The 21,769-nt window shown below is 39.7% G+C and overlaps 1 protein-coding gene across 1 annotated transcript in view; it reads right to left on the minus strand.

The window, feature by feature from the left end:
• LOC128850230 (protein mono-ADP-ribosyltransferase PARP8-like) overlaps positions 1–21,769 on the minus strand; it is a 161,106-nt gene that overhangs the window by 5,580 nt on the left and 133,757 nt on the right. The window contains exons 16-23 of the mRNA XM_054053222.1: positions 10,478–10,570; positions 7,057–7,182; positions 5,456–5,521; positions 4,125–4,192; positions 3,731–3,779; positions 2,826–2,938; positions 2,582–2,654; positions 556–625 (exon numbers count right to left, since the gene is read on the minus strand). Coding sequence (XP_053909197.1) covers positions 556–625; positions 2,582–2,654; positions 2,826–2,938; positions 3,731–3,779; positions 4,125–4,192; positions 5,456–5,521; positions 7,057–7,182; positions 10,478–10,570 — 658 coding nt within the window. The remainder of the gene's footprint in view (positions 1–555; positions 626–2,581; positions 2,655–2,825; positions 2,939–3,730; positions 3,780–4,124; positions 4,193–5,455; positions 5,522–7,056; positions 7,183–10,477; positions 10,571–21,769) is intronic.

The raw sequence follows: 21,769 nt of genomic DNA on the forward strand, positions 1-21,769 counted from the left end.
TCTTACATGGAAAACTCTGCATCACTCACTTTTGGATTTATTAGTGGGACAAATTATGTTCCCTCCCCTTCTCATGCTAAAATAAACACACTGTTCTGTACTTTCTGTGTAACCCTGACATGGCAATATTTGAGAATATTCTTAAAAGTACACAGTTGAATATGCCTGTTGAGGAATATTTGTTTTGCTGGATCAAGTCCTAAAAGCCAATGAATTCGTAGATAATGTTAGATGGACTTAGGCAGACAATGACAAAAAATCACAAACACAAAGTTGGATTTCCACTGCATAATCAAGACCTACTCCATTATATACAGCATCCAGTATTAGCTATGATCTACTTTGAGCACAGCGTCAAGGTCCTCAGTATCTTGGAAAATGTGGACAGGTATTTAATAAGGGAACTTAGATTTTCTCGTTTTTAAATAAATTTAATCTTGGTCTACAAAGATAAAATTTACTACAGTGTTGTAAACAGTGAAGCTGGTAAGAAAAGCAGTAGACTAAGATACCCCCCTACATTTCTCCAGCTTTAGAGTGATTTATAAATATCACCTGAATAACCAAATGATATGCTTGACAACGGACTAAGGTAGATTCCACTTCCAAACATTGCACCATGGAGCTGAAAAAAAGCAGAGCTATTGTTTAACATTCATTTGGTTATCTGGACAAAACAATGATGATAGGCACAGTTCCTAGTGTAGATAAGCACCTGCCCCACTTCACTAATTTATTGTCTGATAATAAATGGTGTTCAAAGAAGTCTTAAAAAAAAATCATGCTGTGAATATGCAACTAATATACTGTATATTCTGGAAACCATGTCCAAATGCCGAAAGATAATTTTACAGCAGACGTATATAAAATTGCATTTTCTGATTTTAAATCTGATATTACCATGGAGGATGCCTACACAGGGTGCTTCTGTAGATGACCAAATACACCTTGGCCTTGACAAGGTTGAGCAAGCTCAGGATGTGTCACATCAAAACCTTGGCAGGAACCACAGCCTAAGCCAGTCTTTGTGATTCATCATCAGCAACAGCTGCTTTTCTTTTCTTTAAGGTAAGAAATGAAGAGATGGTGATAACACTGCTCATACACTATAGAAAAATTAAGTCACTAGTTCAGCCTGAGTACTGGAGGAATGGGTTCAATCAAGCTTTTGCTTGAGCCAACTCAGACATGCATATCCCATCACTGCAGGACTGCACTTTAGCCACAAAGCTACCAGCTGTCTGAAAAGAAGAGAGGAAAGGGAAGACTCTTCTTCACCAACATAGCTACTCCACCTCATGGAGCTTGGGCTAAGCAACGAAACTGAGCACTTTTTATTAGTTATGTGGTCATTTTCTTGTCTGGAAAGGGGGAAGTATGGGTTTAGCTTCTCCTCCAGGGACTGACTGCTTTATGTGGAAAAGTCTTTAAAGAAAACATATAAAGTAGTTGTTGGAGCACGAACAAGAACCCAGAGTATCTCCTACCCAGGTGGATATTATGACCATTATGCTTCGGTGTCATGCTCACCCTTATTTCTCTCCTCTCATCCGATGACATTTACATCATCTCCGCAATGTGCCAGACCTCCCATAGGAACACGCAATCATACTCTCACTTCTCCAGATCCTACAATGTTGTATAGGATCCTTGGTGAGCAGATATTTTTTCCTGACTGGTTGGTACTGGGGTAAGCAGAATGAACTGGGCTCGGAATGTACCCTAGTTGTGTGAGAGATTTAAAAATGATGAACTGTATAAAACAGGTCTTTACTGCTTGCTCCTCTTCCCAGTATCTCAACTCTGACAAAAAAAAAAAAAAAAAGCATGAACAAAGGGGTTCACTTTGGTGAATTTTGGTGTGTAAATCCTGCTTTCTTGGGAAAGTATCTCACAAAGATGCTAATAAAAGCACCCAAACCACTAAGAGGAACAGCAGAGATTTCCATTCCCTTTTTTTCAGTGTTTCCTGTTCCCCGATCCTTAGTCAGCACCCTGGGATCTTCCTCCAAGGTATCATGGACTCAGCTCGAGGGAAAGAGCTGTCAAAACCCTGATGCTAAAATACTCCGAACTACAGCTCCCCAGTCCCTCTGATACTGTCTACTTTGCTCTGCAACAGTGGTGTCCTGAAGATTCAGTCTGAGAAACTGAACTGAAGTTTGCAATAGCTCCCTCCTGGTCAGTACACTCATATTCCCTTTCCAAGGAAACTAGAGGAGAAGAAAAGATGCTGTAAACCCAGCTTCTGTAAATCTAGTATGCTCTTGGCTCCTATAACATAGACATAGTTTATGTCGCTCTAAATTTTAAGCAGTATCGAGCTAAGCCTCCTGAAGGTGCTGCTGTGCAATGTAAAACTGAAACACTGATTCCACCAATGGGATTTTTTAGCAGACACATTATTCCATTTTAATTGCTTCAGAAAAGTATCTTTGCCAGGAAATGTGAGGGTATTTGAAATCACCTCTTTTTGCCATCTATATGATTACCAGAACCAGATCCCTTGAAAACTCGCCTAAGCTTAATAGGTAATCAAACGTGCACAGGTTAGCTACAGTCTGTTTAGTCTGCTATTTACCTGCAGCCTCGTATTGGAAGCAACAACTAAGCCATTCCTCAAGATGGAATGCCAATTTTCAATGTGTGAGCCACTGAAAAAATGAAAGAGAATGTGTTAAAATCCACAGTGTAAAATGCAAAATGAAATCAATAATCATTTAAAACGATAAATTCTCAGCTGTAAACCTCAAATGGCAAGAACAAAAAAAACCCAAAACATGACATTCTGGTAAGATTTGATTAATATGAATAGATGTACTTACTGAAATGCAAAAGTGCTTCCATAGAGATTTTTAGCTTCTCGGAAACTGGATTCTTTGGCTGGTGGACTGCTGAGAAGTAGGAACTGGTGGGGAGTGTGCATAAACTTCAGTTGCTGTAAAATATAACAGTGTATGAGTGAAAAGAAGTTGATTAACACAAAAACATTGCATTTCCATAATGGTTGTTCTTAAGATACCATGCTATCTCACATAATATATGACTGCATCTAAATAACTACATGAACTAAATTGAAATTGGTCTCATTACCATAGTTTTCACCTGGAATCAAACAGTAAAAATGTCCTTCAGTTTATGAAACATGGAAGTTTCTGAAACATATTTCAGCCTAATATGGCTGTAGTAAAGTAATTAAATTGAACAATTTCATCATGGTATTCTGATCAGAGCTGGCTTTGAATTAAGGTTCAGATTTGAAAGGCTGCAGATTACTATGCCCTTAATCAGGGGAACAAAGGCACACATACTCAGAAATGAATCTCGGCATCATTCCTCTAAAATTCTAGAGCTATATTCTTTTTACAGTGTACTCATATGTGGATGTCCTGGTACATCACTGCTTTTTGTACATTTCTGTATCTAATATTCTGTATAGCGACATTCTTCTCACCCAATCTTGATGACCACAAGGCAGACACTTGCATTTGAGCTACTCACCTCAAATGGGCTTTTTCTGAGCTTTATTCCTTTGACCTATTTTAGATATTCACAACATGATTTTACGAGTCATGACCTGAACCTGCCTATTTCACTCCTTTGTCTATTAATGGAGCCCATGTGACTAATTTGAATGTAGACACCTAAATTTGGACAGGAGACTCCCACCTAAAATGTTAATATGAGCCACAAGAAATGAGAAAATAATAAAGAACCCACAGACACTTACCCTATTCACCGGTAGCTTCACAATATGTGATCTATTACTAGAAATAACCCTAAAATAAGAAACATATATTAGACATGATAGCGAAACTTTTCTTCTTAAGCATATGTTATGAATGGCCACCACAAAGGACCCAGCTGCAGGCCTTTGAACCTGTCAGATGGAAGTAGACCAAATCTTGACTAGAAAATGAGATCTGAGGCCATACAAGTAAGCTGGAGTCTTTCCAGTGTTTTCAGAGGGCCCAGATGAGGTCCGGAAACAGCCCAGAAACAAATGCAGTTGCAAATGTCAACTCTGACATTAATTCTTAGGGTGAGTTTATACCAAATTAAACTGGCATATGTATAAACTTGGTACTTTAATAATTATCATGTCATATGAGTCAATTTTATACCACTGTAGAAGAGGATGTGCAAGTGGGTCTTGTTTATCCATCTGCTTCTTTATTTCCAAGTAAGGTGCCTAGAAAAGAGTAATTACATTCTTTATTTCTAGTTGAAATTATAAGGTTAAATTTTATATATTACATTGCCTGTGATTTCTCCTATTAAAACAAATATATGGGGTTCATTTTTAGGCTTAAAACACAGTTTTTCTGACATTTAGAACTGTACAGCTATAAATGTGTTTTGACAATAAGAATTAATATAGCAATTATTTTCCCTGGAGTAAAATAATAAACATATAGTTTAGCATCAAAATGAGTATATTACAGCAAACATTGTTGATCTCAGGGAGAACAGAAGACGTCTATTTATGTTTGGCTCTTGGAATAAATAATTGGACTGGAACTTCACAAAATTAAGTCTCTCAAAATACCCCAAGATAATTCACTCCAAATTTTTAACTGTTTTATGGAATTAAATGGTAAAGTAAAATACTGTATCGTTTTATAATCCCTTTGAAAACCTTTCTAGATTTCAATCTGAGTGCAAAGCATCCCTTTAAAACTCTTCAGTCCAAGAACTATTTTAACATTAAAAAAAAGACTAAATATTAAGTAACAGAAATACCTGATATTTTCAAATTTTACAAGATGTTACATTAACAAAAATATCTGAATTTTAATTTTCAATGTATTTTACTGCTCTCTACACACCTTATTCATTTACAAAGTACTTTAGGAATACATATAGAATAAGATTTATAAACTCTTGCGAGGCTACATTTATATAACAGCTGGAAAAACAAGGTAGATGGGAGAGGTATCACTTATAATCAGCTGGGCTGTTTGGGAAAGGAAGCATAACATTAAAAATAAGTACAGCTCATGAATACTGAGAAATCGTATGGTAGTAATCTCAAGAGATCCAACCTTCCAAGTCCCCAACCATACTTAGATGTTTTGTTACAATAGACATAAAGCTATCATTCAGAACCCTGTCACGAAATCGATTTATTTTTCTTTGGAAATAAAATACTCAGTTTGACTTTGATATTTCCAGAAATACAGCAATTGGTGATCATCTTGTTACAATGTCACGTTTTACTGTTATTAACTCTTATTTAAACTTCAAAAGATCGGAGTTCTACTTCATGAGTTTTATTTGACTGCCATTCTGGATACTCTAGATTTGCTAATTTAAACACACATTTTAATATTATTACAGCTCTATAGGAAAGAGATGATGCTATTGACTTCCCCACTCAGCATACTCAAGCAATAAAAACATCTTCCTAGTTCTAGAAATAGGGATTAAGTTATACAAAGACTTTTAAACTCACCTGCGTCATCTCTCTAATAGAAGTGATACTATCCAGTGCTTTCATGACTCGGTCATAATTCTTCTTCTGATGTAGCATAAAATAAGCAAATAAATTAAAAGAGTTTTGATCGTTGGCTCTACAGAAAAAACTTAATTCTTTGAGTGTGTATAAAACCAAAGTTAGGATGAATGTTCAGCAAACCAGTCCTTTCAAACATTTCTAACTGACAGTTTCCTTCCACCTTACACAAAATCTCCCATTCACAGTCCAGGAAAATTCCCTGAAAAAATATTGTCATGATGGTTTTACTTTGAGTTTCACTGGAATCCCCAACACACGACAATGTGACTCGCTTAAAAAATTAGGTCACTTTTAAAATAAATATTTGTAGCTAAACACAGGCTCTGCCAGTTATTTGGACAATAGGCTATTAAGTTAAATAGTGCAGTGAACAAATAGATTTTAAATAAAATGCTAAATAAGCAGATGTGTTTACTTTACTAATAGCTTTATAAAACTTCAGAGGCCCTTCAGTTGTCCCCTCTGCCTCACCCTGATCCTTGTCTACCTTCTGACTGGAAACTGCTACCAGAGGGCTCCACCTTTTTTGAGCAGATGAGTCCATGAATAGTCCATGCTTCACCAGCTCCACATGTCACATCACCTTCAGGAGTCTCGTTTCCCCCCATATTTGGGTCTTGCCAACTTCTGCCCATGGGCTTTCACCTCACCCATGTTGGCAAGAAGCTGAGAGGAGGTGATGTGGGCCCTGCCAGCCCAGGGGCCCTCTCCGCTCCTCTTCTGGTATGACCCCTTTTCTCATTCCCTCATCTGCTTCAAACCACTGTCCTGTCTAGCCACCAGGCTAGCTGTTTCCTCATCAGCCTGTTTCCAAGCACCTCTTGGCAACTCTTCCTTCCTGCATGCTATGGAACACACTCGCCCCTTCCTCTGAGAAAGACCACCGCTAACTGGCCTTTGGTCAGGAAAGGTGAAATGCATCACAATGCAGGATGTCCAAAGTCCTCATTTATGTCATTGAGGATGGGTTAAGTGAGCTGTAATAGTTCACAGCTTCCCTAGGGCTTCCCTGAGAGGCAGCATTTGCAGCCTGAGGAGCAAGCAGTGCAAACGCAATTCTTTACTTCAAAATGTGATGATTGTGCAAAACTTGACTGTTATGTCCAACATTTGATGCAATTAAGTTGAAGGACATAATTGTTTGCAAAGAGAAAATGAGATGACAGCAGCAACCACTTTAAGAATAAAGAGATGGACTGGAAATGCCCCAGTCTATATGGTCTACACCTCCCAAAGGCCATCTTTCTCTTTGTGTCCAATGTGTACACTGAGAGAAAGACACTAAGAATGTAAAATTTTGCACCTAGAATTTGTAACTTAAATGAAATTCTTGGCTTCAACATAACTTTGAATGCAACTTACAGTTTATTCACAAATACCTTCTCAGAGACGATTAAAAAAACGCAAAGTTCTGAAAATAGTCACACACTTGTGCTATATTCTGGAGCTATAGCTCTTACAATAAAGGAGACTCCTCCAGAAGAAGGCTTTGCTTTGAAATGACTGAAACCAAGCCATGACATAATGAAACTACTTACCCTGGGGTTGAAGGCCAGCATCTGAGGATCATTAGGATCAACTACAGAAGGATATGGCTCAAAAATGACAACTTTCCTAGGTGACTCTAAGGCAGACCGACACATGGATATTAACAGATCAACCACCTAGGGATAAAGGAAAGATATTTATTTAATATATGTACTTTGACATTGTATCATCCAGTCTGCTTTTTTCCACACATTACAGTAATATCATATTTCATTGTTATCTATATTATATCTATATTCACAGGACATAGTTTAGGACTGAAATTTTTCCATTGACCTCAACAGGATTTGGGTCCACCTCTGGTACATTATTCCAGTTTCATAAGTAGGACTAGTATCTGGTCCTACATGCATTATCGCATCAAATACATTACTTGCAATCCTGCTTTCTCTTGTGTACATGTGCTAGTTCTTGGGTGTAATTAATTCTCTAGGGAAATGAAGTTGTGCTGGATCTGTGTACCTTTGTGCAGTAGATGCCAGTGAAAAATGTTGCTCAAGAAAAAGGAAGGGCTTGTGAATCTGTACCACTTTCTGCTGTTCTCGGGGAGACTGCGGTTATGGAAACACTAGCAAACATTGTTCTGCTAAAGTCAGAACAGTGCAGTGATTTAACAGACATTTCCATGGCTCACACTGGGAGATCCTCTTCCTTCCTGTTGTACGAAATTACGACATGGCTTTGAATCTCTATGATCTCCAAGATTTCACCATAAGATCATGCGTGTACACAGGCATGTATTCATATATGTACACGTAGGCACTTATACAACTTGGGAACAGATTACTGTATAATTGTTTCAAAATGTATAAGTCAGAGGTTAAAAATAGACTACAGCAATCACAAAACGCAGAGAATGCAGCTTTCTGGCAACCGTGAAACCTAGATCCAGCTCATAACGAGATCCAAAGTTGCTACATAAAAACATAGCTGCAAATTAGCTCATTTCCCCCCGGTTTCTCTGTGCCCTAAACATTCCTGTGTGAAAACAGACTTTTCCATGGAAGAAAGGAAAAGCTGAGATGAGCTGTACTTGGTAGGCATCCCTGGTTCCTTCCACAGTTCCACACGGATCAGATCTCTTCACACAACTCAAGTTGTTCTAGATGCTATTATATAATAGCTCAGATGAATCACACCCTGAAACTATTAAATTCTTTCTGCAAACAGGAATGAGAGCTCAACCAGACCAAATGTAAGTGAGCTGGGTGCAATGTTATCACTAGAGTGAGACTTAGCAAACTCTGGTCATCTCGGTCCAATGGGACAATCGGCTTTTAAATACCACTAAGGTTGTAATCACTTCAGTACTCTTCAGCAAAGCTCTGTAGATGTAGAGGTACTCTAGAGATCTAGAGCAAGCTCCACGTATGCCTGCAATAGTGATACCTACATAAAACACAGAGAGAGTGCTAATCATAGAATGGGTTGGGTTGGAAGGGACCTTAAAGATCACTTAGTTCCAACCCCTCTGCCATGGGCAGGGACACCTCCCACTAGGTCAGGTTGCTCAAAGCCTCATCCAACCTGGTCTCAAACAGGGATGGGGCATCCACGATTTCTCTGGGCAACCTGTTCCAGTGCCTTACCACCCTCACAGGAAAATAAATCTTCCTAATATCTAATCTAAACCTCCCCTCTTTCGTCTTAAAACCTACCTGTCACTGCACTCCCTGATAAAGACCCCCTCCCCAGCTTTCCTATAAGCCCCCTTTAAGTATTGGAAGGATGTTTTAAGGTCTCCCTAGAGCCTTCTCTTCTCTCTAGGCTGAACAACTCCAACTCCCTCAGCCTGTCCTCGTATGGGAGGTGCTCCAGCCCTCTGATCATCTTCATGGCCCTCCTCTAGACTCGCTCCAACAGATCTGTCTTTCCTGTGTTGAGGACTCCAGAACTGAACGCAGTACTCCAGGTGAGGTCTCACAAGAGCAGAGTAGAGGGGCAGAATCATCTCCCTCGACCTGCTGTCCACACTTCTTCTGATGCAGCCCAGGATATGATTGGCTTTCTGGGCTGCAAGCACACATTGCCAGCTCATGTTGAGCTTCTCATCCACCAGCATCCCCAAGTGCTTCTCTTCAGGGCTGCTCTCATTATATTCTCTGCTCAGTCTGTAATTGTGCTTGGGATTGCTCTGACCCAGGTGCAGGACCTTGGCCTTGTTGGACTTCATGAGGTTAGCACAGGCCCACCTCTCAAGCCTGTCACCATCCCTCTGGATAATCAAGACCACCTCTCCTGTCAGTTGTATTTAAAAAGAAAAGTGAGAGCTACTTGTTTGTACCTCAATACTATGTAAGTGTCTACATTCAAAAAATAAAACTCTAGTTTCACACATAGCTGAGGTCCTCAGAGGACTTCAGGCTGGGGCTTCATTAGCACACCTCTCTACATTTCTTACAAACTTGCACAGGTGTCCCAATGTTTGGCATGCTAGATGTTGCAAATATAGCCATCTAACTGTCTTCAGACATCAGATGAGTGGATGTTCATATCCCACACTTCTGTACTCAAATGAAGAAGCTGGTGTACACTGATGCAAGTTTCTTCCTTTGAGGATATGCCCATAGGTGGTATTCAGGCACTTAGTTGGATAGTTTATTTCCAGTGGCTAGGCTTACTAGTACTAGTTAAGGTTAACTGAACTGAACCTTTGCTCTTCAAAAAAACATGCTGCTTGCTACGTAAGTGTACAGCGAGTAACATATGTTTAGGAAATCAGGTCTTAAACATAAGATCTTTTCATTTTTTAATTTACTGAAGTCCTGTAACTATTGCAAACCAAAGTTAAATGGTGATTTAGAAATATAGTTTAAAATACTTTCTTTTAAGGCACATACAAAATTATGAAAGAAAACAGTGATATAGTTATAAATACATCAATAACTGAAATTAGAGTCAGGAAGCAAGCTTACATTAAATTCCCGATCTTTGACAAAGAAAAAAACCACCTGTGTAGCAACATTAGTAAGGACTTTCTCATTGTTATTTAATGATCAAAACAGCAGATGCTCAGTGGATTGCTGCATCCCAGCACCATGAACAGGAAGTAGCTTATTAATTGCATGAGAGTAGTAATGGCTCATTAGGTGAAAATAAATGGGAATTATCTCCAAATGACAATGACTGCCTTTATTAACGACTCAGGTGACGTAATTGAATACAACAGAACAAGAAAAGAGGGTTACTCTAATTACATGGAAGCAAAACAGCGGAAGCACCTCATTAGTACTGTTTGAAAATGCCATGCATAAAGCATTGAATTTACAGCTATAAGAGTGGACAAATAAATAATACTTAACAAAGAACACTCGTATGGGGAATACAAATCAAAATAAATACTAGAAGAGATTGAGAAGACTGAGTATACTATGGAAAATCAGACATGTAATAAGCATTAGATAATTCTACCTGAGCCCCAGTTGCAATTTCATCAGCAGCTTCGTTCATCACTCCTAATGTTTGGAAAGCAAATACACAGAGCTCCCGTTCACAAACAGTGGGCTACACAGAGAAAGTAAGTTAATTATATTTTTGTTCTAGCTTTGGATTTGGTTTTATCATTCAACACCTACAACAAAAATAAAACCCATTTAATGTTAATTTTTTTTCTTCAGATATTGACAGTAACTTTAATTTCAAATTATGAATAAATATCCGTTATTGAGGAAGATACATTAGTGAAGCATTTTAATAATAATCTGAAGAACAAGTGTTAAGAACTCTAAAACTCATAAGTATTCACAAAGACTAAACTTAAAAGAAATCAAAACAGATTACAAAATCAAATTTACAGTTTAGACTAACCAAATGTCCTTAATATTGTCCTGTCAGACTCTGAAAACATCCTACATAATTAAAATTAATGGAGAACAAATCCAAAAACTAATGGAGGCACACTCCCTTCATAAATGCAGGTTTATTCTTTGCAAATTGTTATTCTACTGTTTAGAACACACATAAAAAGAAGCTTGAAGAAGCTGCATTTAATGTAACTTTTAACAAATTGTATTGGATTTGCACGGGAAGGGTTTGGTAGAGGGGAGTCTACAGGGGTGGCTTCTGTGAGAAGATACCAGAAGTTGCCCCCATGTCCAAGAGCCAGTGCCAGCCACTCCAAGATGGACCTGCCACTGGCAAAAGCTGAGACAATCAGTGATGGTGGTAGCGCCTCTGAGATCACATATTGAAGAAGAGAATAAACCTGCCGTGCAACATCAGCCAGAGAGAGGAATGAGAACATGCGAGAGAAAGAACCGTGCAGACACCATCATCAGTGAAGAATGAGGGGGAGGAGGCGCTCCAGGCGCCGAGGCAGAGATTCCCTTGCAGCCTGTGGTGAAGACCATGGTGAGGCAGGCTATCCCCCTGCAGCCCATGGAGGTTAATGGTGGAGCAGATATCCACCTGCAGCCTGTGGAGGATCTCATGCCAGAGCAAGTGGATGCATCCAAAGGAGGCTATGACCTCATGGGAAGCTCATGCTGGAGCAGGCTCCTGGCAAGACTTGGGACCCTGTGGAGAGGAGCCCACCCTGGAACAGGTTTCCTGGCAGGACCTGTGACCCTAGGGGGGACCCACGCTGGAGCAGTCCATTCCTGAAGGATTGCACCCCATGGAAAGGACCCATGCTGGAACAGTTCGTGAAAAACTGCAGCCTGTGGGATGAACCCATGTTGGAGAAGTTCATGGAGGACTGTCTTCCGTGAGAGGGACCCCATGCTGGAGTAGGAGAAGAGTGAGGAAGGAGTGGCAGAGACAACTTGTGATGAACTGACAGCAACCCCCATTCCCTGTCCCCCTGCACTGCTTGGGGGGATAAGGTAGAGAAAATCGGGAGTGAAGTTGAGCCTGGGAAGAAGGGAGGGGTAGGGGGAAGGTGTTTTAAGATTTTTTTTTTTTTTATTTCTCATTATCCTACTCTGATTTGATTGGTAATAATTTCAATTCATTTCCCTGAAGCGAGCCTGTTTTGCTCATGATGGTAATTGCTGAGTGATCTCCCTGTCCTTATCCTGACCCACAAGCATTTCATCCTATTTTCTCTCCCCTGTCCAGCTGAGGAAGGGAAGTGATAGAGTGCCTTGGTAAGAATCTGGCATCCAGCCAAGGTCAATCAACCACACTAATTTAACAATTTATTTGTAAACTTTAAGGAAGTGCATTATATTTTCATAGAATAAACACTGTATTTGGGTAGGCCACATGTTGTTTTATAAATAAAGGTGCTTGCACCCTGTTTTCAAATATCAAAAAAATAATAAAAAAAACTTGGTGGTGAAACATTCTTTTGCCTATCTTTTTGAAAAACTTAATTCACAATTGCCATCACAATGATCAAATAAAACACCATAATTAAACTTCTGTATATCGTATGAGAATTGAGTGTTCTGCCTTCATAAAGAAAACAAAGCAGAAACAAAAAAATAATATAGCTTTACGTAAAAAGAATAGACATGTCTTCGTAAGCCTCCAAAGTGGTTACATCCCTTACAGCAACTCCATGCTTATTTACTGAAAGAAAATTAGCAGATCAACTTTTTAAAGGCTGAAGCAATGCATCACACAAAATGAATTGTTATAAGCATTCAAAATGAACAAACAGTTGAAAGAAATACAAGAAAGAAACATAAATTAAAATCTTCTTTAAAACTGACCCAAATAAACATAATTTTTTATTACAATGTTGAAAATTATCAACAATATTTGTTTTGATACTATTTTTTTAATTCATATTATTAAATCCTAACTCACTGAAACTTAATATTATTTTTGGTAGGCACTACTGAGCTTTTATAACTAAAAGTTCTGAGTTTATCTATCTACCACAATAATCACTAGAGCATTCGTAGCAGTACACTTTGAAGTTCAAGTCAATGTCTCCAGGAAGCACTTGCAGAAATGAAAAAACTATCAAGCACACAGACAAAACACAAAGTTTAGTTGAATTCCATTTCAGGCAACAGCTTTGTTAGTAATAAGCATTCAGCTGTATTTATAGTCATTTGTTTCCTGTGCATTTGTTGGGTTTCAAATATTCTAGACTTCAATAAACATCTGAAATCTACTGCACTGACATATGAGGTCTGACACAAAAACCCCAAGATTAAGCCTGTAGCTTGGGAACCAAGAGTGGGAGGGGAGAGACAAGGAGATGGGTATAGAGCATGTTCTCACCTGTCACAGTGAGACAAGGCTCAACTCAATCACTTCACTCAGTACGAGTGGACATGTGTATGAATATAGATGTTTTCTTACCCTCAGTTGGAAAATGTCAGTGTGCAAGAGTGAACAGCAAGTTAACATCAAGTTTCCTGTGAAACTAAAGAAATCCAAGATGGAAAATTTTCAGTTATTGACTGAGGCTTGTGGTGATGAGATTGCAAAGCTCAAGTCGGTGCTTAAAGGAACCCATTTTTTTGTTAGTAGAAGATGCAAAAGCAAAAACAACAGAGATCCTCAACAGCCTATCAGAAAATGATGTGCAGAATTGCTTGGAACATTGGCAGCATCGTATGCAGCTGTCTGTCAACTCAGAAGGGAACTATTTTGAAGGTGATTGTAGTTGATTTTCTTGATTTGATAAATAAAGAGTTACAGGCACAGTCTTGGGGGGGTTGTGTCATATTATCACATCAGTTGCTTTTACAAGAGCTATCATCTTTCAAGTTTAATAGAGTAATTTTATTTATTTTATCTGCTACGTTACATTGCATTAGGCAGCATACAAAGCCAATTCACACTAGACAAAAAGTATTTATTATTCTTAGGTTCTCCACATTCCAAAGGTGGTTAGACCACTTACTTATTTGGGGAGGTAAGGTGGCACTATTGCCTTGACTATGATAATCAACAGTATACACAGACTCCATTTTATTCCAGAGCAAGAGATTGCTCTGGAATAGCATAGCAATCTAACTTTAGCTATGCTTGCCATGAAGAAAAGCTTTAATAAAATACTTGTTGTTGTCATTTTGTTAATAACCTAAACAAAGTAAGTTACCCTGAGACTTAAAGATGCCAAATGGAACACAGGATTTCTCATCTTTGATCTTTTTTTTTCTTCCTGTGTTATGATCCCAGACATGTCTGAGTATCTGGAAGAGGGAAGTTAGGAAAAGGGACATTGTACTTATGTTTGACATTCAAAAGGCCTTTTTTCTTTCAGGTGGACACCGGGGCTAAGATTTTAAGGCTGGAGAACTGTAGGTATGAGAAGAAAGACAGCAAGTTTTGAGCTCTGAAGAGGAACAGACATCACCCTTTGGGTCTATACAATTCTTTTGATTTTATGCATTTGATGAAACTTTGTGCCCACTGAATATTTCTTAGAACAAAGACTTCACAAGACAATGCTGATAAAATCACATTTTAAGCAATGGAAAGAGTGAACCATCACTACATTTCCAAGTTAGTCACAACCTAGTATCTATTCCCATATTCAGACAATACATATATAGAAAATACCTTGAAATGGAACACAAAATCATTCAAGAGCTCCCAAAACATTCACTGGAACCTCACATTCTAGTAAGCATGATATAATATGATGATATAATATGGAATAAATGATGTAATATGGAATAAATGATGTGATGATAAAACTAGAGGAACTGCTTTGCTGCCTTTGTCTGCCTCCTTCAAAACAAAAGGAAAAACAACTTTTCCCAGTAATGGGAATTGGTTTCACCAAACCCGTTTCTATTTCAGAAACGACATATACTTCAGGAAGCTACATAGTTTTGTTGCACAAAATCTAGTAAATAGCAAACGTGATTTCCAGACTATTTTATCCAATTTTTAAACTTGCTATTAAAAAAATTAAGATATCTCTAGTCTGAATTTGTCTCCCTTGACTCACTATATCTTTAAAGCATTTCTATGATAGATTCTGTCTAATTTCAGAAATCATTAAATCCCTGTTTGAAGTGGCATTGGTTAAAGAAAAAGCACAAAAAGAACTACACAAAAAAATTGAAGTATATACAATGCTTTCTTCATACTCTCTTCAACTAAAAGCTGGAACAAATACATAGAAGAAAACATTTGGGCTCTGACAGTCTAATAGGGAAAATAACTCAAACCCAGACACTTCAATAGCCTGCCTTGCATATATCCACCCTGAATGCCTTCTTACTCAAACTCCAGCCATTTTAAGAGCACTTTTGGATCTTGTTTCTGAAATTTGTCTCATTTTAACCAAATCAGAGGCTTTTAACTTAAATTTCCTACAAGTGTTAGTAGTGTTCCAAGACATATTGGTATGGCTAATTTACTGTCCTCTACTCCAGTCATTAGTTAGGTTCAAGCATTTAAACTCATCTCTTTCCCTTCAAAAATGAAAAGTTCGTCTTACAATTAAGAAGTAAACATTTGGAGTGTTGTTTTATTTTTGTCACATGATGGTGATTTATCCATTCAGTGTCACATTTCCGTATTTTGGTTTTGTCCACCACTGTGCATGCGAGAACCAATGAAAACATATGAAAACTAAGGTAATAAATCCATTCTAGAATACAGAGCTTAAAGAACATCACATCCTTTATGGTAAAACTGGGATTCAAGGCCACTCTTACACTGCTTCTAGTGTTTTGCATACTGCCAGCGTGTTTCACTTTATGGCATTCACTTTGCTCTTCTCTTATAACAGGATGTGAGCCCTTGGTACAGGAACAGTCCTGTTCTAACTTCGTGTCATAAATATGAGAAATGTCCGTAGCCACAGTAAACAACAAGAACAACAACAATAACATATTTATAAATGTTAAGCTCTTCCAATGTCATTTCTGGATACTCTTATTTTGGTTCAAGTCCACACATTATGCAGCAAGCTGAACCATCCACAAACTTTTGTGCACATACATGAAAGTGTAGATATGTTCCTTCTGATGCGGATCAATATCCACGAAGGTACACAATAGTCAACTTCTACTAGATTACTAGTTTCCATTGTTTTCAAAGGGAAAATACATGACTGAAATGGATTTATACACTTAAGTATATGTTTCCGAACATGAACCTCATATTAGGTGCATGCAGAATTTTACAGATTACAACCATCACCTTGAAGGCATGCAGAGCTGACTAGCTTATGAGTTTAAGACTTTTACATTTCAAATAGTATAACACAAGGGTCAATTAATTTTAAAAATGATAAAATAAAAAGTTTTAGGTAATGTGTATCTTAAAGCACACTCCCACAGAATTACATGGTAAAGATTTAAGAGTCAAAAGTATATTATACTTAAATCACTGCTGAAACCACCCAGAAGATAAGGTTCATCAATTTCAGACATTAAGAAATTTTTAATTATTAATGTTCAAATGTATTTTGAAAGGCAAGTTAAATGCACAACTGCCTACTTTACCATGGTTTATACTTTCAAGTGAAGCATCTGGCACTAGCTCATAGTGGAATTAAACCCCTCTGATTTACTAAAATTAAAATTCAGCTTTGTATTTTAATAACATCTATTGACAAGTTTTTTATTTATACTATAATACATATATAAAAATAAACTTATTCAAAATTAAACATTTCATTATAGCATTGTATGCTATGGCCTAAACTTATGTGGATTTAGGAATTACTTTAAAACCAGATAATTACCAAAAGTATACCTGTGTCCTGAATTTTCAAATGAAGTCAAATTACTGACTCAAGTTCTATATGGGTATACACACTGCCAGAGAGCAGATATAATTTATTTAATAGCATGTCTCACCATAAATCTATAAGGTAAGCTCTTTGAACAAGCTCACACTATTCATTTGATACATGAAACACACTGCTGAAAGATGTGGGAGATGCCACTTGTTCTGTTTGGTTTTATTTTGGCTGAACTAGATTTTATTTTCTGCTTTTCTTTAGTTCTGCATTCCTGGACAGTTTAAACACTTTTTAAAAATTATTTTTACTTTCCATATACATAAATAGATGACAAATAAGCATTATTTGGCAGGGCTCGTTGAGAGGGCTTTAAACTAGATTCGAAGGGGGAAGGGGATAGAACTAGACTCACTAGAGATGAGCCAAGGGGTATCATGCCAATGTTGGGGGTGCAATCCATAGCCCATCTCAAGTGCATCTACACCAATGCATGCAGCATGGGAAAGAAACAGGAGGAGCTGGAAGCCATTGTGCAGCAGGATGGCTATGACTTAGTCACCATCACAGAAACATGGTGGGATGACTTTCATGAGTGAAGTGCTGCAATGGATGGCTATAAGCTCTTCAGAAGGGGTAGGCAGGGAAGGAGAGGTGGTGGGGTGGTTCTATATGTTAGGGAGTGCTTCGATTGTATAGAGCTCAATGACTGATGATAAGGTTGAGTGCTTATGAATAAGGATGAAGAGGAAGGCCAACAAGACAGTTATCCTACTGGGAGTCTGTTATAGACCAGCTGACCAGGATAAATAGGTTGGCAAAGCATTCTGCAAGCAGCTGGCAAAAGTCTCACAATCGCTACCCCTTGTTCTCATGGTGGGCTTCAAATTACTGGACATCTGCTGGAAATACAACACAGCCGTACCTCTGGGAGATTCCTAGAGTGTGTGGGAGATAACATTTTGAAATAGCTGGCAAGTGAGCCTACCAGGAGAGGTGCCTCACTTAATCTGCTGTTTACAAACAGAGAAGGAATGGTGGGAGATGTGGTGGTCGGAGGCCATCTTGGGCTTAGCGACCATGAAATAATAGAGTTTTTGATTCTCAGTGAAGTAAGGAGAGGTGTCAGCAAAACCATTACCATGGACTTCCGGAGAGCAGACTTTGGCCTGTTCCGGTCACTGGTTGAGAAAGTCCCTTGGGAAACAGTCCTGAAGGGCAAAGGGGTCCAAGAAGACTGGACATTTTTCAAGAAGGAAATCCTAAAGGCGCAGGAGCAGGCGCCGCAAGAAGAACTGTTGGGGAAGACAACCAACCTGGCTGAACAGGGAGCTTTTTCTTGAACTCAAGAAAAAGACAGTTTATCACCTTTAGAAGAAAGGACAGGCAACTCAAAAAGAGTACAAGGATCTCATTAGGTCATGCAGGAAGAAAATTAGAAAGGCAAAAGGCCAGCTTGAACTCAATCTGGCCACTGTTGTAAGAGACAACAAAAAAGGTTTCTCCTCTTTGATAGTCAGATCAGTTATTCCCAAGGTATTAAATCCCCTGAGCTGGAAGGCAGGGATGGAGAGCAGGGTAACCCCTACATAATCCAGGAGGAATTAGTCAATGACCTGCTATGCCACCTGGACACTCACAAGTCTATGTGACCAGATGAGATACACCCAAGAGTACTGAGGGAGCTGGTGTAGGAGCTTTCCAAGTCACTCTCCATCATTGATCATCAGTCCTGGTCAACAGGGAAGGTCCCAGATGACTGGAGGCTTGCCAATGTGATGCCCACGTACAAGAAGGGCCAGAAAGAGGATCCAGGGAACTACAGGCCTGTCAGCCTGACCTGGATACCAGGAAAGATTATGGAGTGGTTCATCTTGAATGCGCTCACCAGACAAGCGCAGGCCAACCAGGGGATCAGGCCCAGCCAGCATGGGTTCGTGAAGGGCAGGTCCTGTTTGACAAACCTGATCTCCTTCTATGAACAGGTGACCTGCTTAATGGATGAGGGAAAAGATGTGGATGTTATCTACCTCGATTTCAGTAAAGCCTTTGACACTGTCTCCCACAGCATTCTCCTGTAGAAGCTGGCAGCCCACGGCTTAGACAGGTGTACTCCTTGCTGGGTAAAAAAACTGGCTGGCTGGTCGTGCCCAGAGAGTTGTTGTGAACGGAGCTAAATCAAGTTGGCAGCTGGTCACAAGTGGTGTTCCCCAAGGCTCAGTGTTGGGACCAGTCTTGTTCAATACCTTTATCAATGATCTGGATGAGGGGATTGAGTGCTCCCTCAGTAAGTCTGCAGATGACACCAAATTGGATGGAAGTGTTGATCTGCTTGAGGGCAGGAAGGCTCTGCAGAGGGACCTGGACAGGCTGGATTGATGGGTCGAGGCCAATTGTATGAGATTCAACAAGGTCAAGTGCCGCATTTTGCACTTTGATGCAACAACCCCATGCAATCACAGAATCACAGAATCACAAGGTTGGAAAGGACCCACTGTGAGTCCAACCATTCCTAACACTCCCTAAACCATGTCCCTAAGCACTTCATCCACCCGTTCCTTAAACACCTCCAGGGAAGGCGACTCGACCACCTCCCTGGGCAGCCTGTTCCAGTACCCAATGACTCTTACTGTGAAGAATTTTTTTCTGATATCCAACCTGAACCTCCCCTGACGGAGCTTCAGGCCATTCCCTCTTGTCCTGTCCTCTGTCACTTGGGAGAAGAGCCCAGCTCCCTCCTCTCCACAACCTCCTTTCAGGTAGTTGTAGAGAGTAATAAGGTCTCCCCTCAGCCTCCTCTTCTCCAGGCTAAACAACCCCAGCTCTCTCAGCCGCTCCTCATACGACTTGTTCTCCAGCCCCTTCACCAGCTTCGTTGCTCTTCTCTGGACACGCTCCAGAGCCTCAACATCCTTCTTGTGGTGAGGGGTCCAGAACTGAACACAGTATTCGAGGTGCGGTCTCACCAGTGCCGAGTACAGAGGGAGAATAACCTCCCTGGACCTGCTGGTGACCCCATTTCTGATACAAGCCAAGATGCCATTGGCCTTCTTGGCCACCTGGGCACAGTGCTGGCTCATGTTCAGTCGGCTGTCAACCAACACCCCCAGGTCCTTCTCTTCCGTGCAGCTCTCCAGCCATTCTTCCCCCAGTCTGTAGCACTGCATAGGGTTGTTGTGCCCCAAGTGCAGGACCCGGCATTTGGCCTTGTTAAACCTCATGCCATTGGTCTCGGCCCAGCGGTCCAGCCTGTTCAGATCCCTTTGCAGAGCCTCCCTACCCTCCAGCAAATCGACACTTCCTCCCAGCTTAGTGTCATCTGCAAACTTGCTGAGGGTGGGGAAAACTTGCTACAGGCTTGGGGAAAAGTGGCTGGAAAAGGACCTGGGGATGCTGGTCGACAGCCGGCTGAAAATGAGCCAGCAGTGTGCCCAGGTGACCAAGAAGGCCAACAGCAGCCTGGCTTGTATAAAAAATGGTGTGGCCAGAAGGAATAGGGAAATGATTGTGCCCCTGTATTTGGTGCTGGTGAGGCCATACCTTGAATCTCATGTTCAGTTTTTGGCTCCTCAGTACAAGAAAGATACTGAGCTGCTGAAGCATGTCCAGAGAGAGCAACAAAACTGGTGAAGGATCTGGAGGACAAGTCTTATGAGGAGTGGCTGAGGGAACTGGGGTTGTTGGTCTGGAGAAAAGGAGGCTGAGGGTCAACCTTATTGCTTTCTACAACTACCTAAATAAAAGGAGGTTGTGGCGAGGTGTCTGCTGATCTCTTCAACCAGGTAACAAGTGATAGGATAAGAGGAAATGGCCTCAAGTTGCACCAGGGAAGGTTTAGATTGGATATTAGGAAAAAAATTCTTTACTGAAAGAGTGGTGGCTCAGGGAAGTGGTGGAGTCACCATCACTGGAGGTGTTCAAAAAACATGTAGATGTGGCGCTTCAGGACGTGGTCTAGTAGGAATGTTGGTATTGCGTTGATGGTTGGACTTGATGATCTTAGAGGTCTTTTCCAACTTTAATGATACTGTGGTTCCATTCTATGATTATGGGGTGCTAGCTGGGCAAGGCAAGCTTTGGTAAGAACTTGGCAACAGGACAAACTATACTAGAGCCATTTTACTCTCATAGTAAGCAGCAAAGTGACTGAAGTCCATTCTACTAAAGTACTGATTGTAACTGGAGAGGCTTTTTTTCAGAAAAAGAGATAAAACCAGGTTATATAGTTGACTAAGGATAAGAAGGAACATGCATTATTCCACAAGAATCTTGGGATTCCACAAGCATCTTGGCTAAACTCCAGTCTGGCTACATATATTTGTACACCTACAGTTTTTGCCATAGTTCAGTGATGTTTACTCTACTCCAAAAACCTCCCATATCTAAGCTGTGTGCTGTTTCTGGAACATCATTGCCTCTGTGTTTCAGTGGCGGCTATGAAACTTTTATTCAAAGGACAGAGAAATCCAAGACCTATTCAAGTCAACAGGAACTCTCTGAGGCCAAGATTTCACCCATAATGAATAAATCATAACTGAGCACTTTGAGAAGAAAATAATTTTAAAAATCTAAGGTTATTAATATAAGTACACATACACCAGAATTACCAGATTGTAGTTATTTTTACAGCTAAATGTAAAGCACGGGTATTTCAAATATTGTTTTACAGCATTTTACCATTGATATTTTATGGCAAATACTTCAAACCCCAGAGATGTCTGTACCAGAGTATAAATTTCAAAGAAACTGTCTCCAATATTTAGTTTTGCTGAGTTATTTTTTACTATTTCCTACTTTGTTCTAAAGAGGTCTCAGTCTGAGGTTTTAGCACAAGATGGCACTCTAAAGAGATTTCTTAAGTGAAAGAAAAATTTTTGATACCAAGACAGGGTGGTTTTTTTTCTTATTGAATACATTGTGAGAATTTTTTGTCATGTATAATTATCTCAAAGGTCTTTAAAATCCATTCAACGATGCTGTTTTACCGATGGCTTATTATTTATAAATGAGGAATTCAGGAGGGCATACAGACAGTAAGATAGTCATTAGCTACACATCTTAAATGCTTGCACTCTCCCTTCACATGATTATATACA

This window comes from Cuculus canorus, chromosome W (assembly GCF_017976375.1).
Source record: "Cuculus canorus isolate bCucCan1 chromosome W, bCucCan1.pri, whole genome shotgun sequence".
Lineage (NCBI taxonomy): Eukaryota > Metazoa > Chordata > Aves > Cuculiformes > Cuculidae > Cuculus > Cuculus canorus.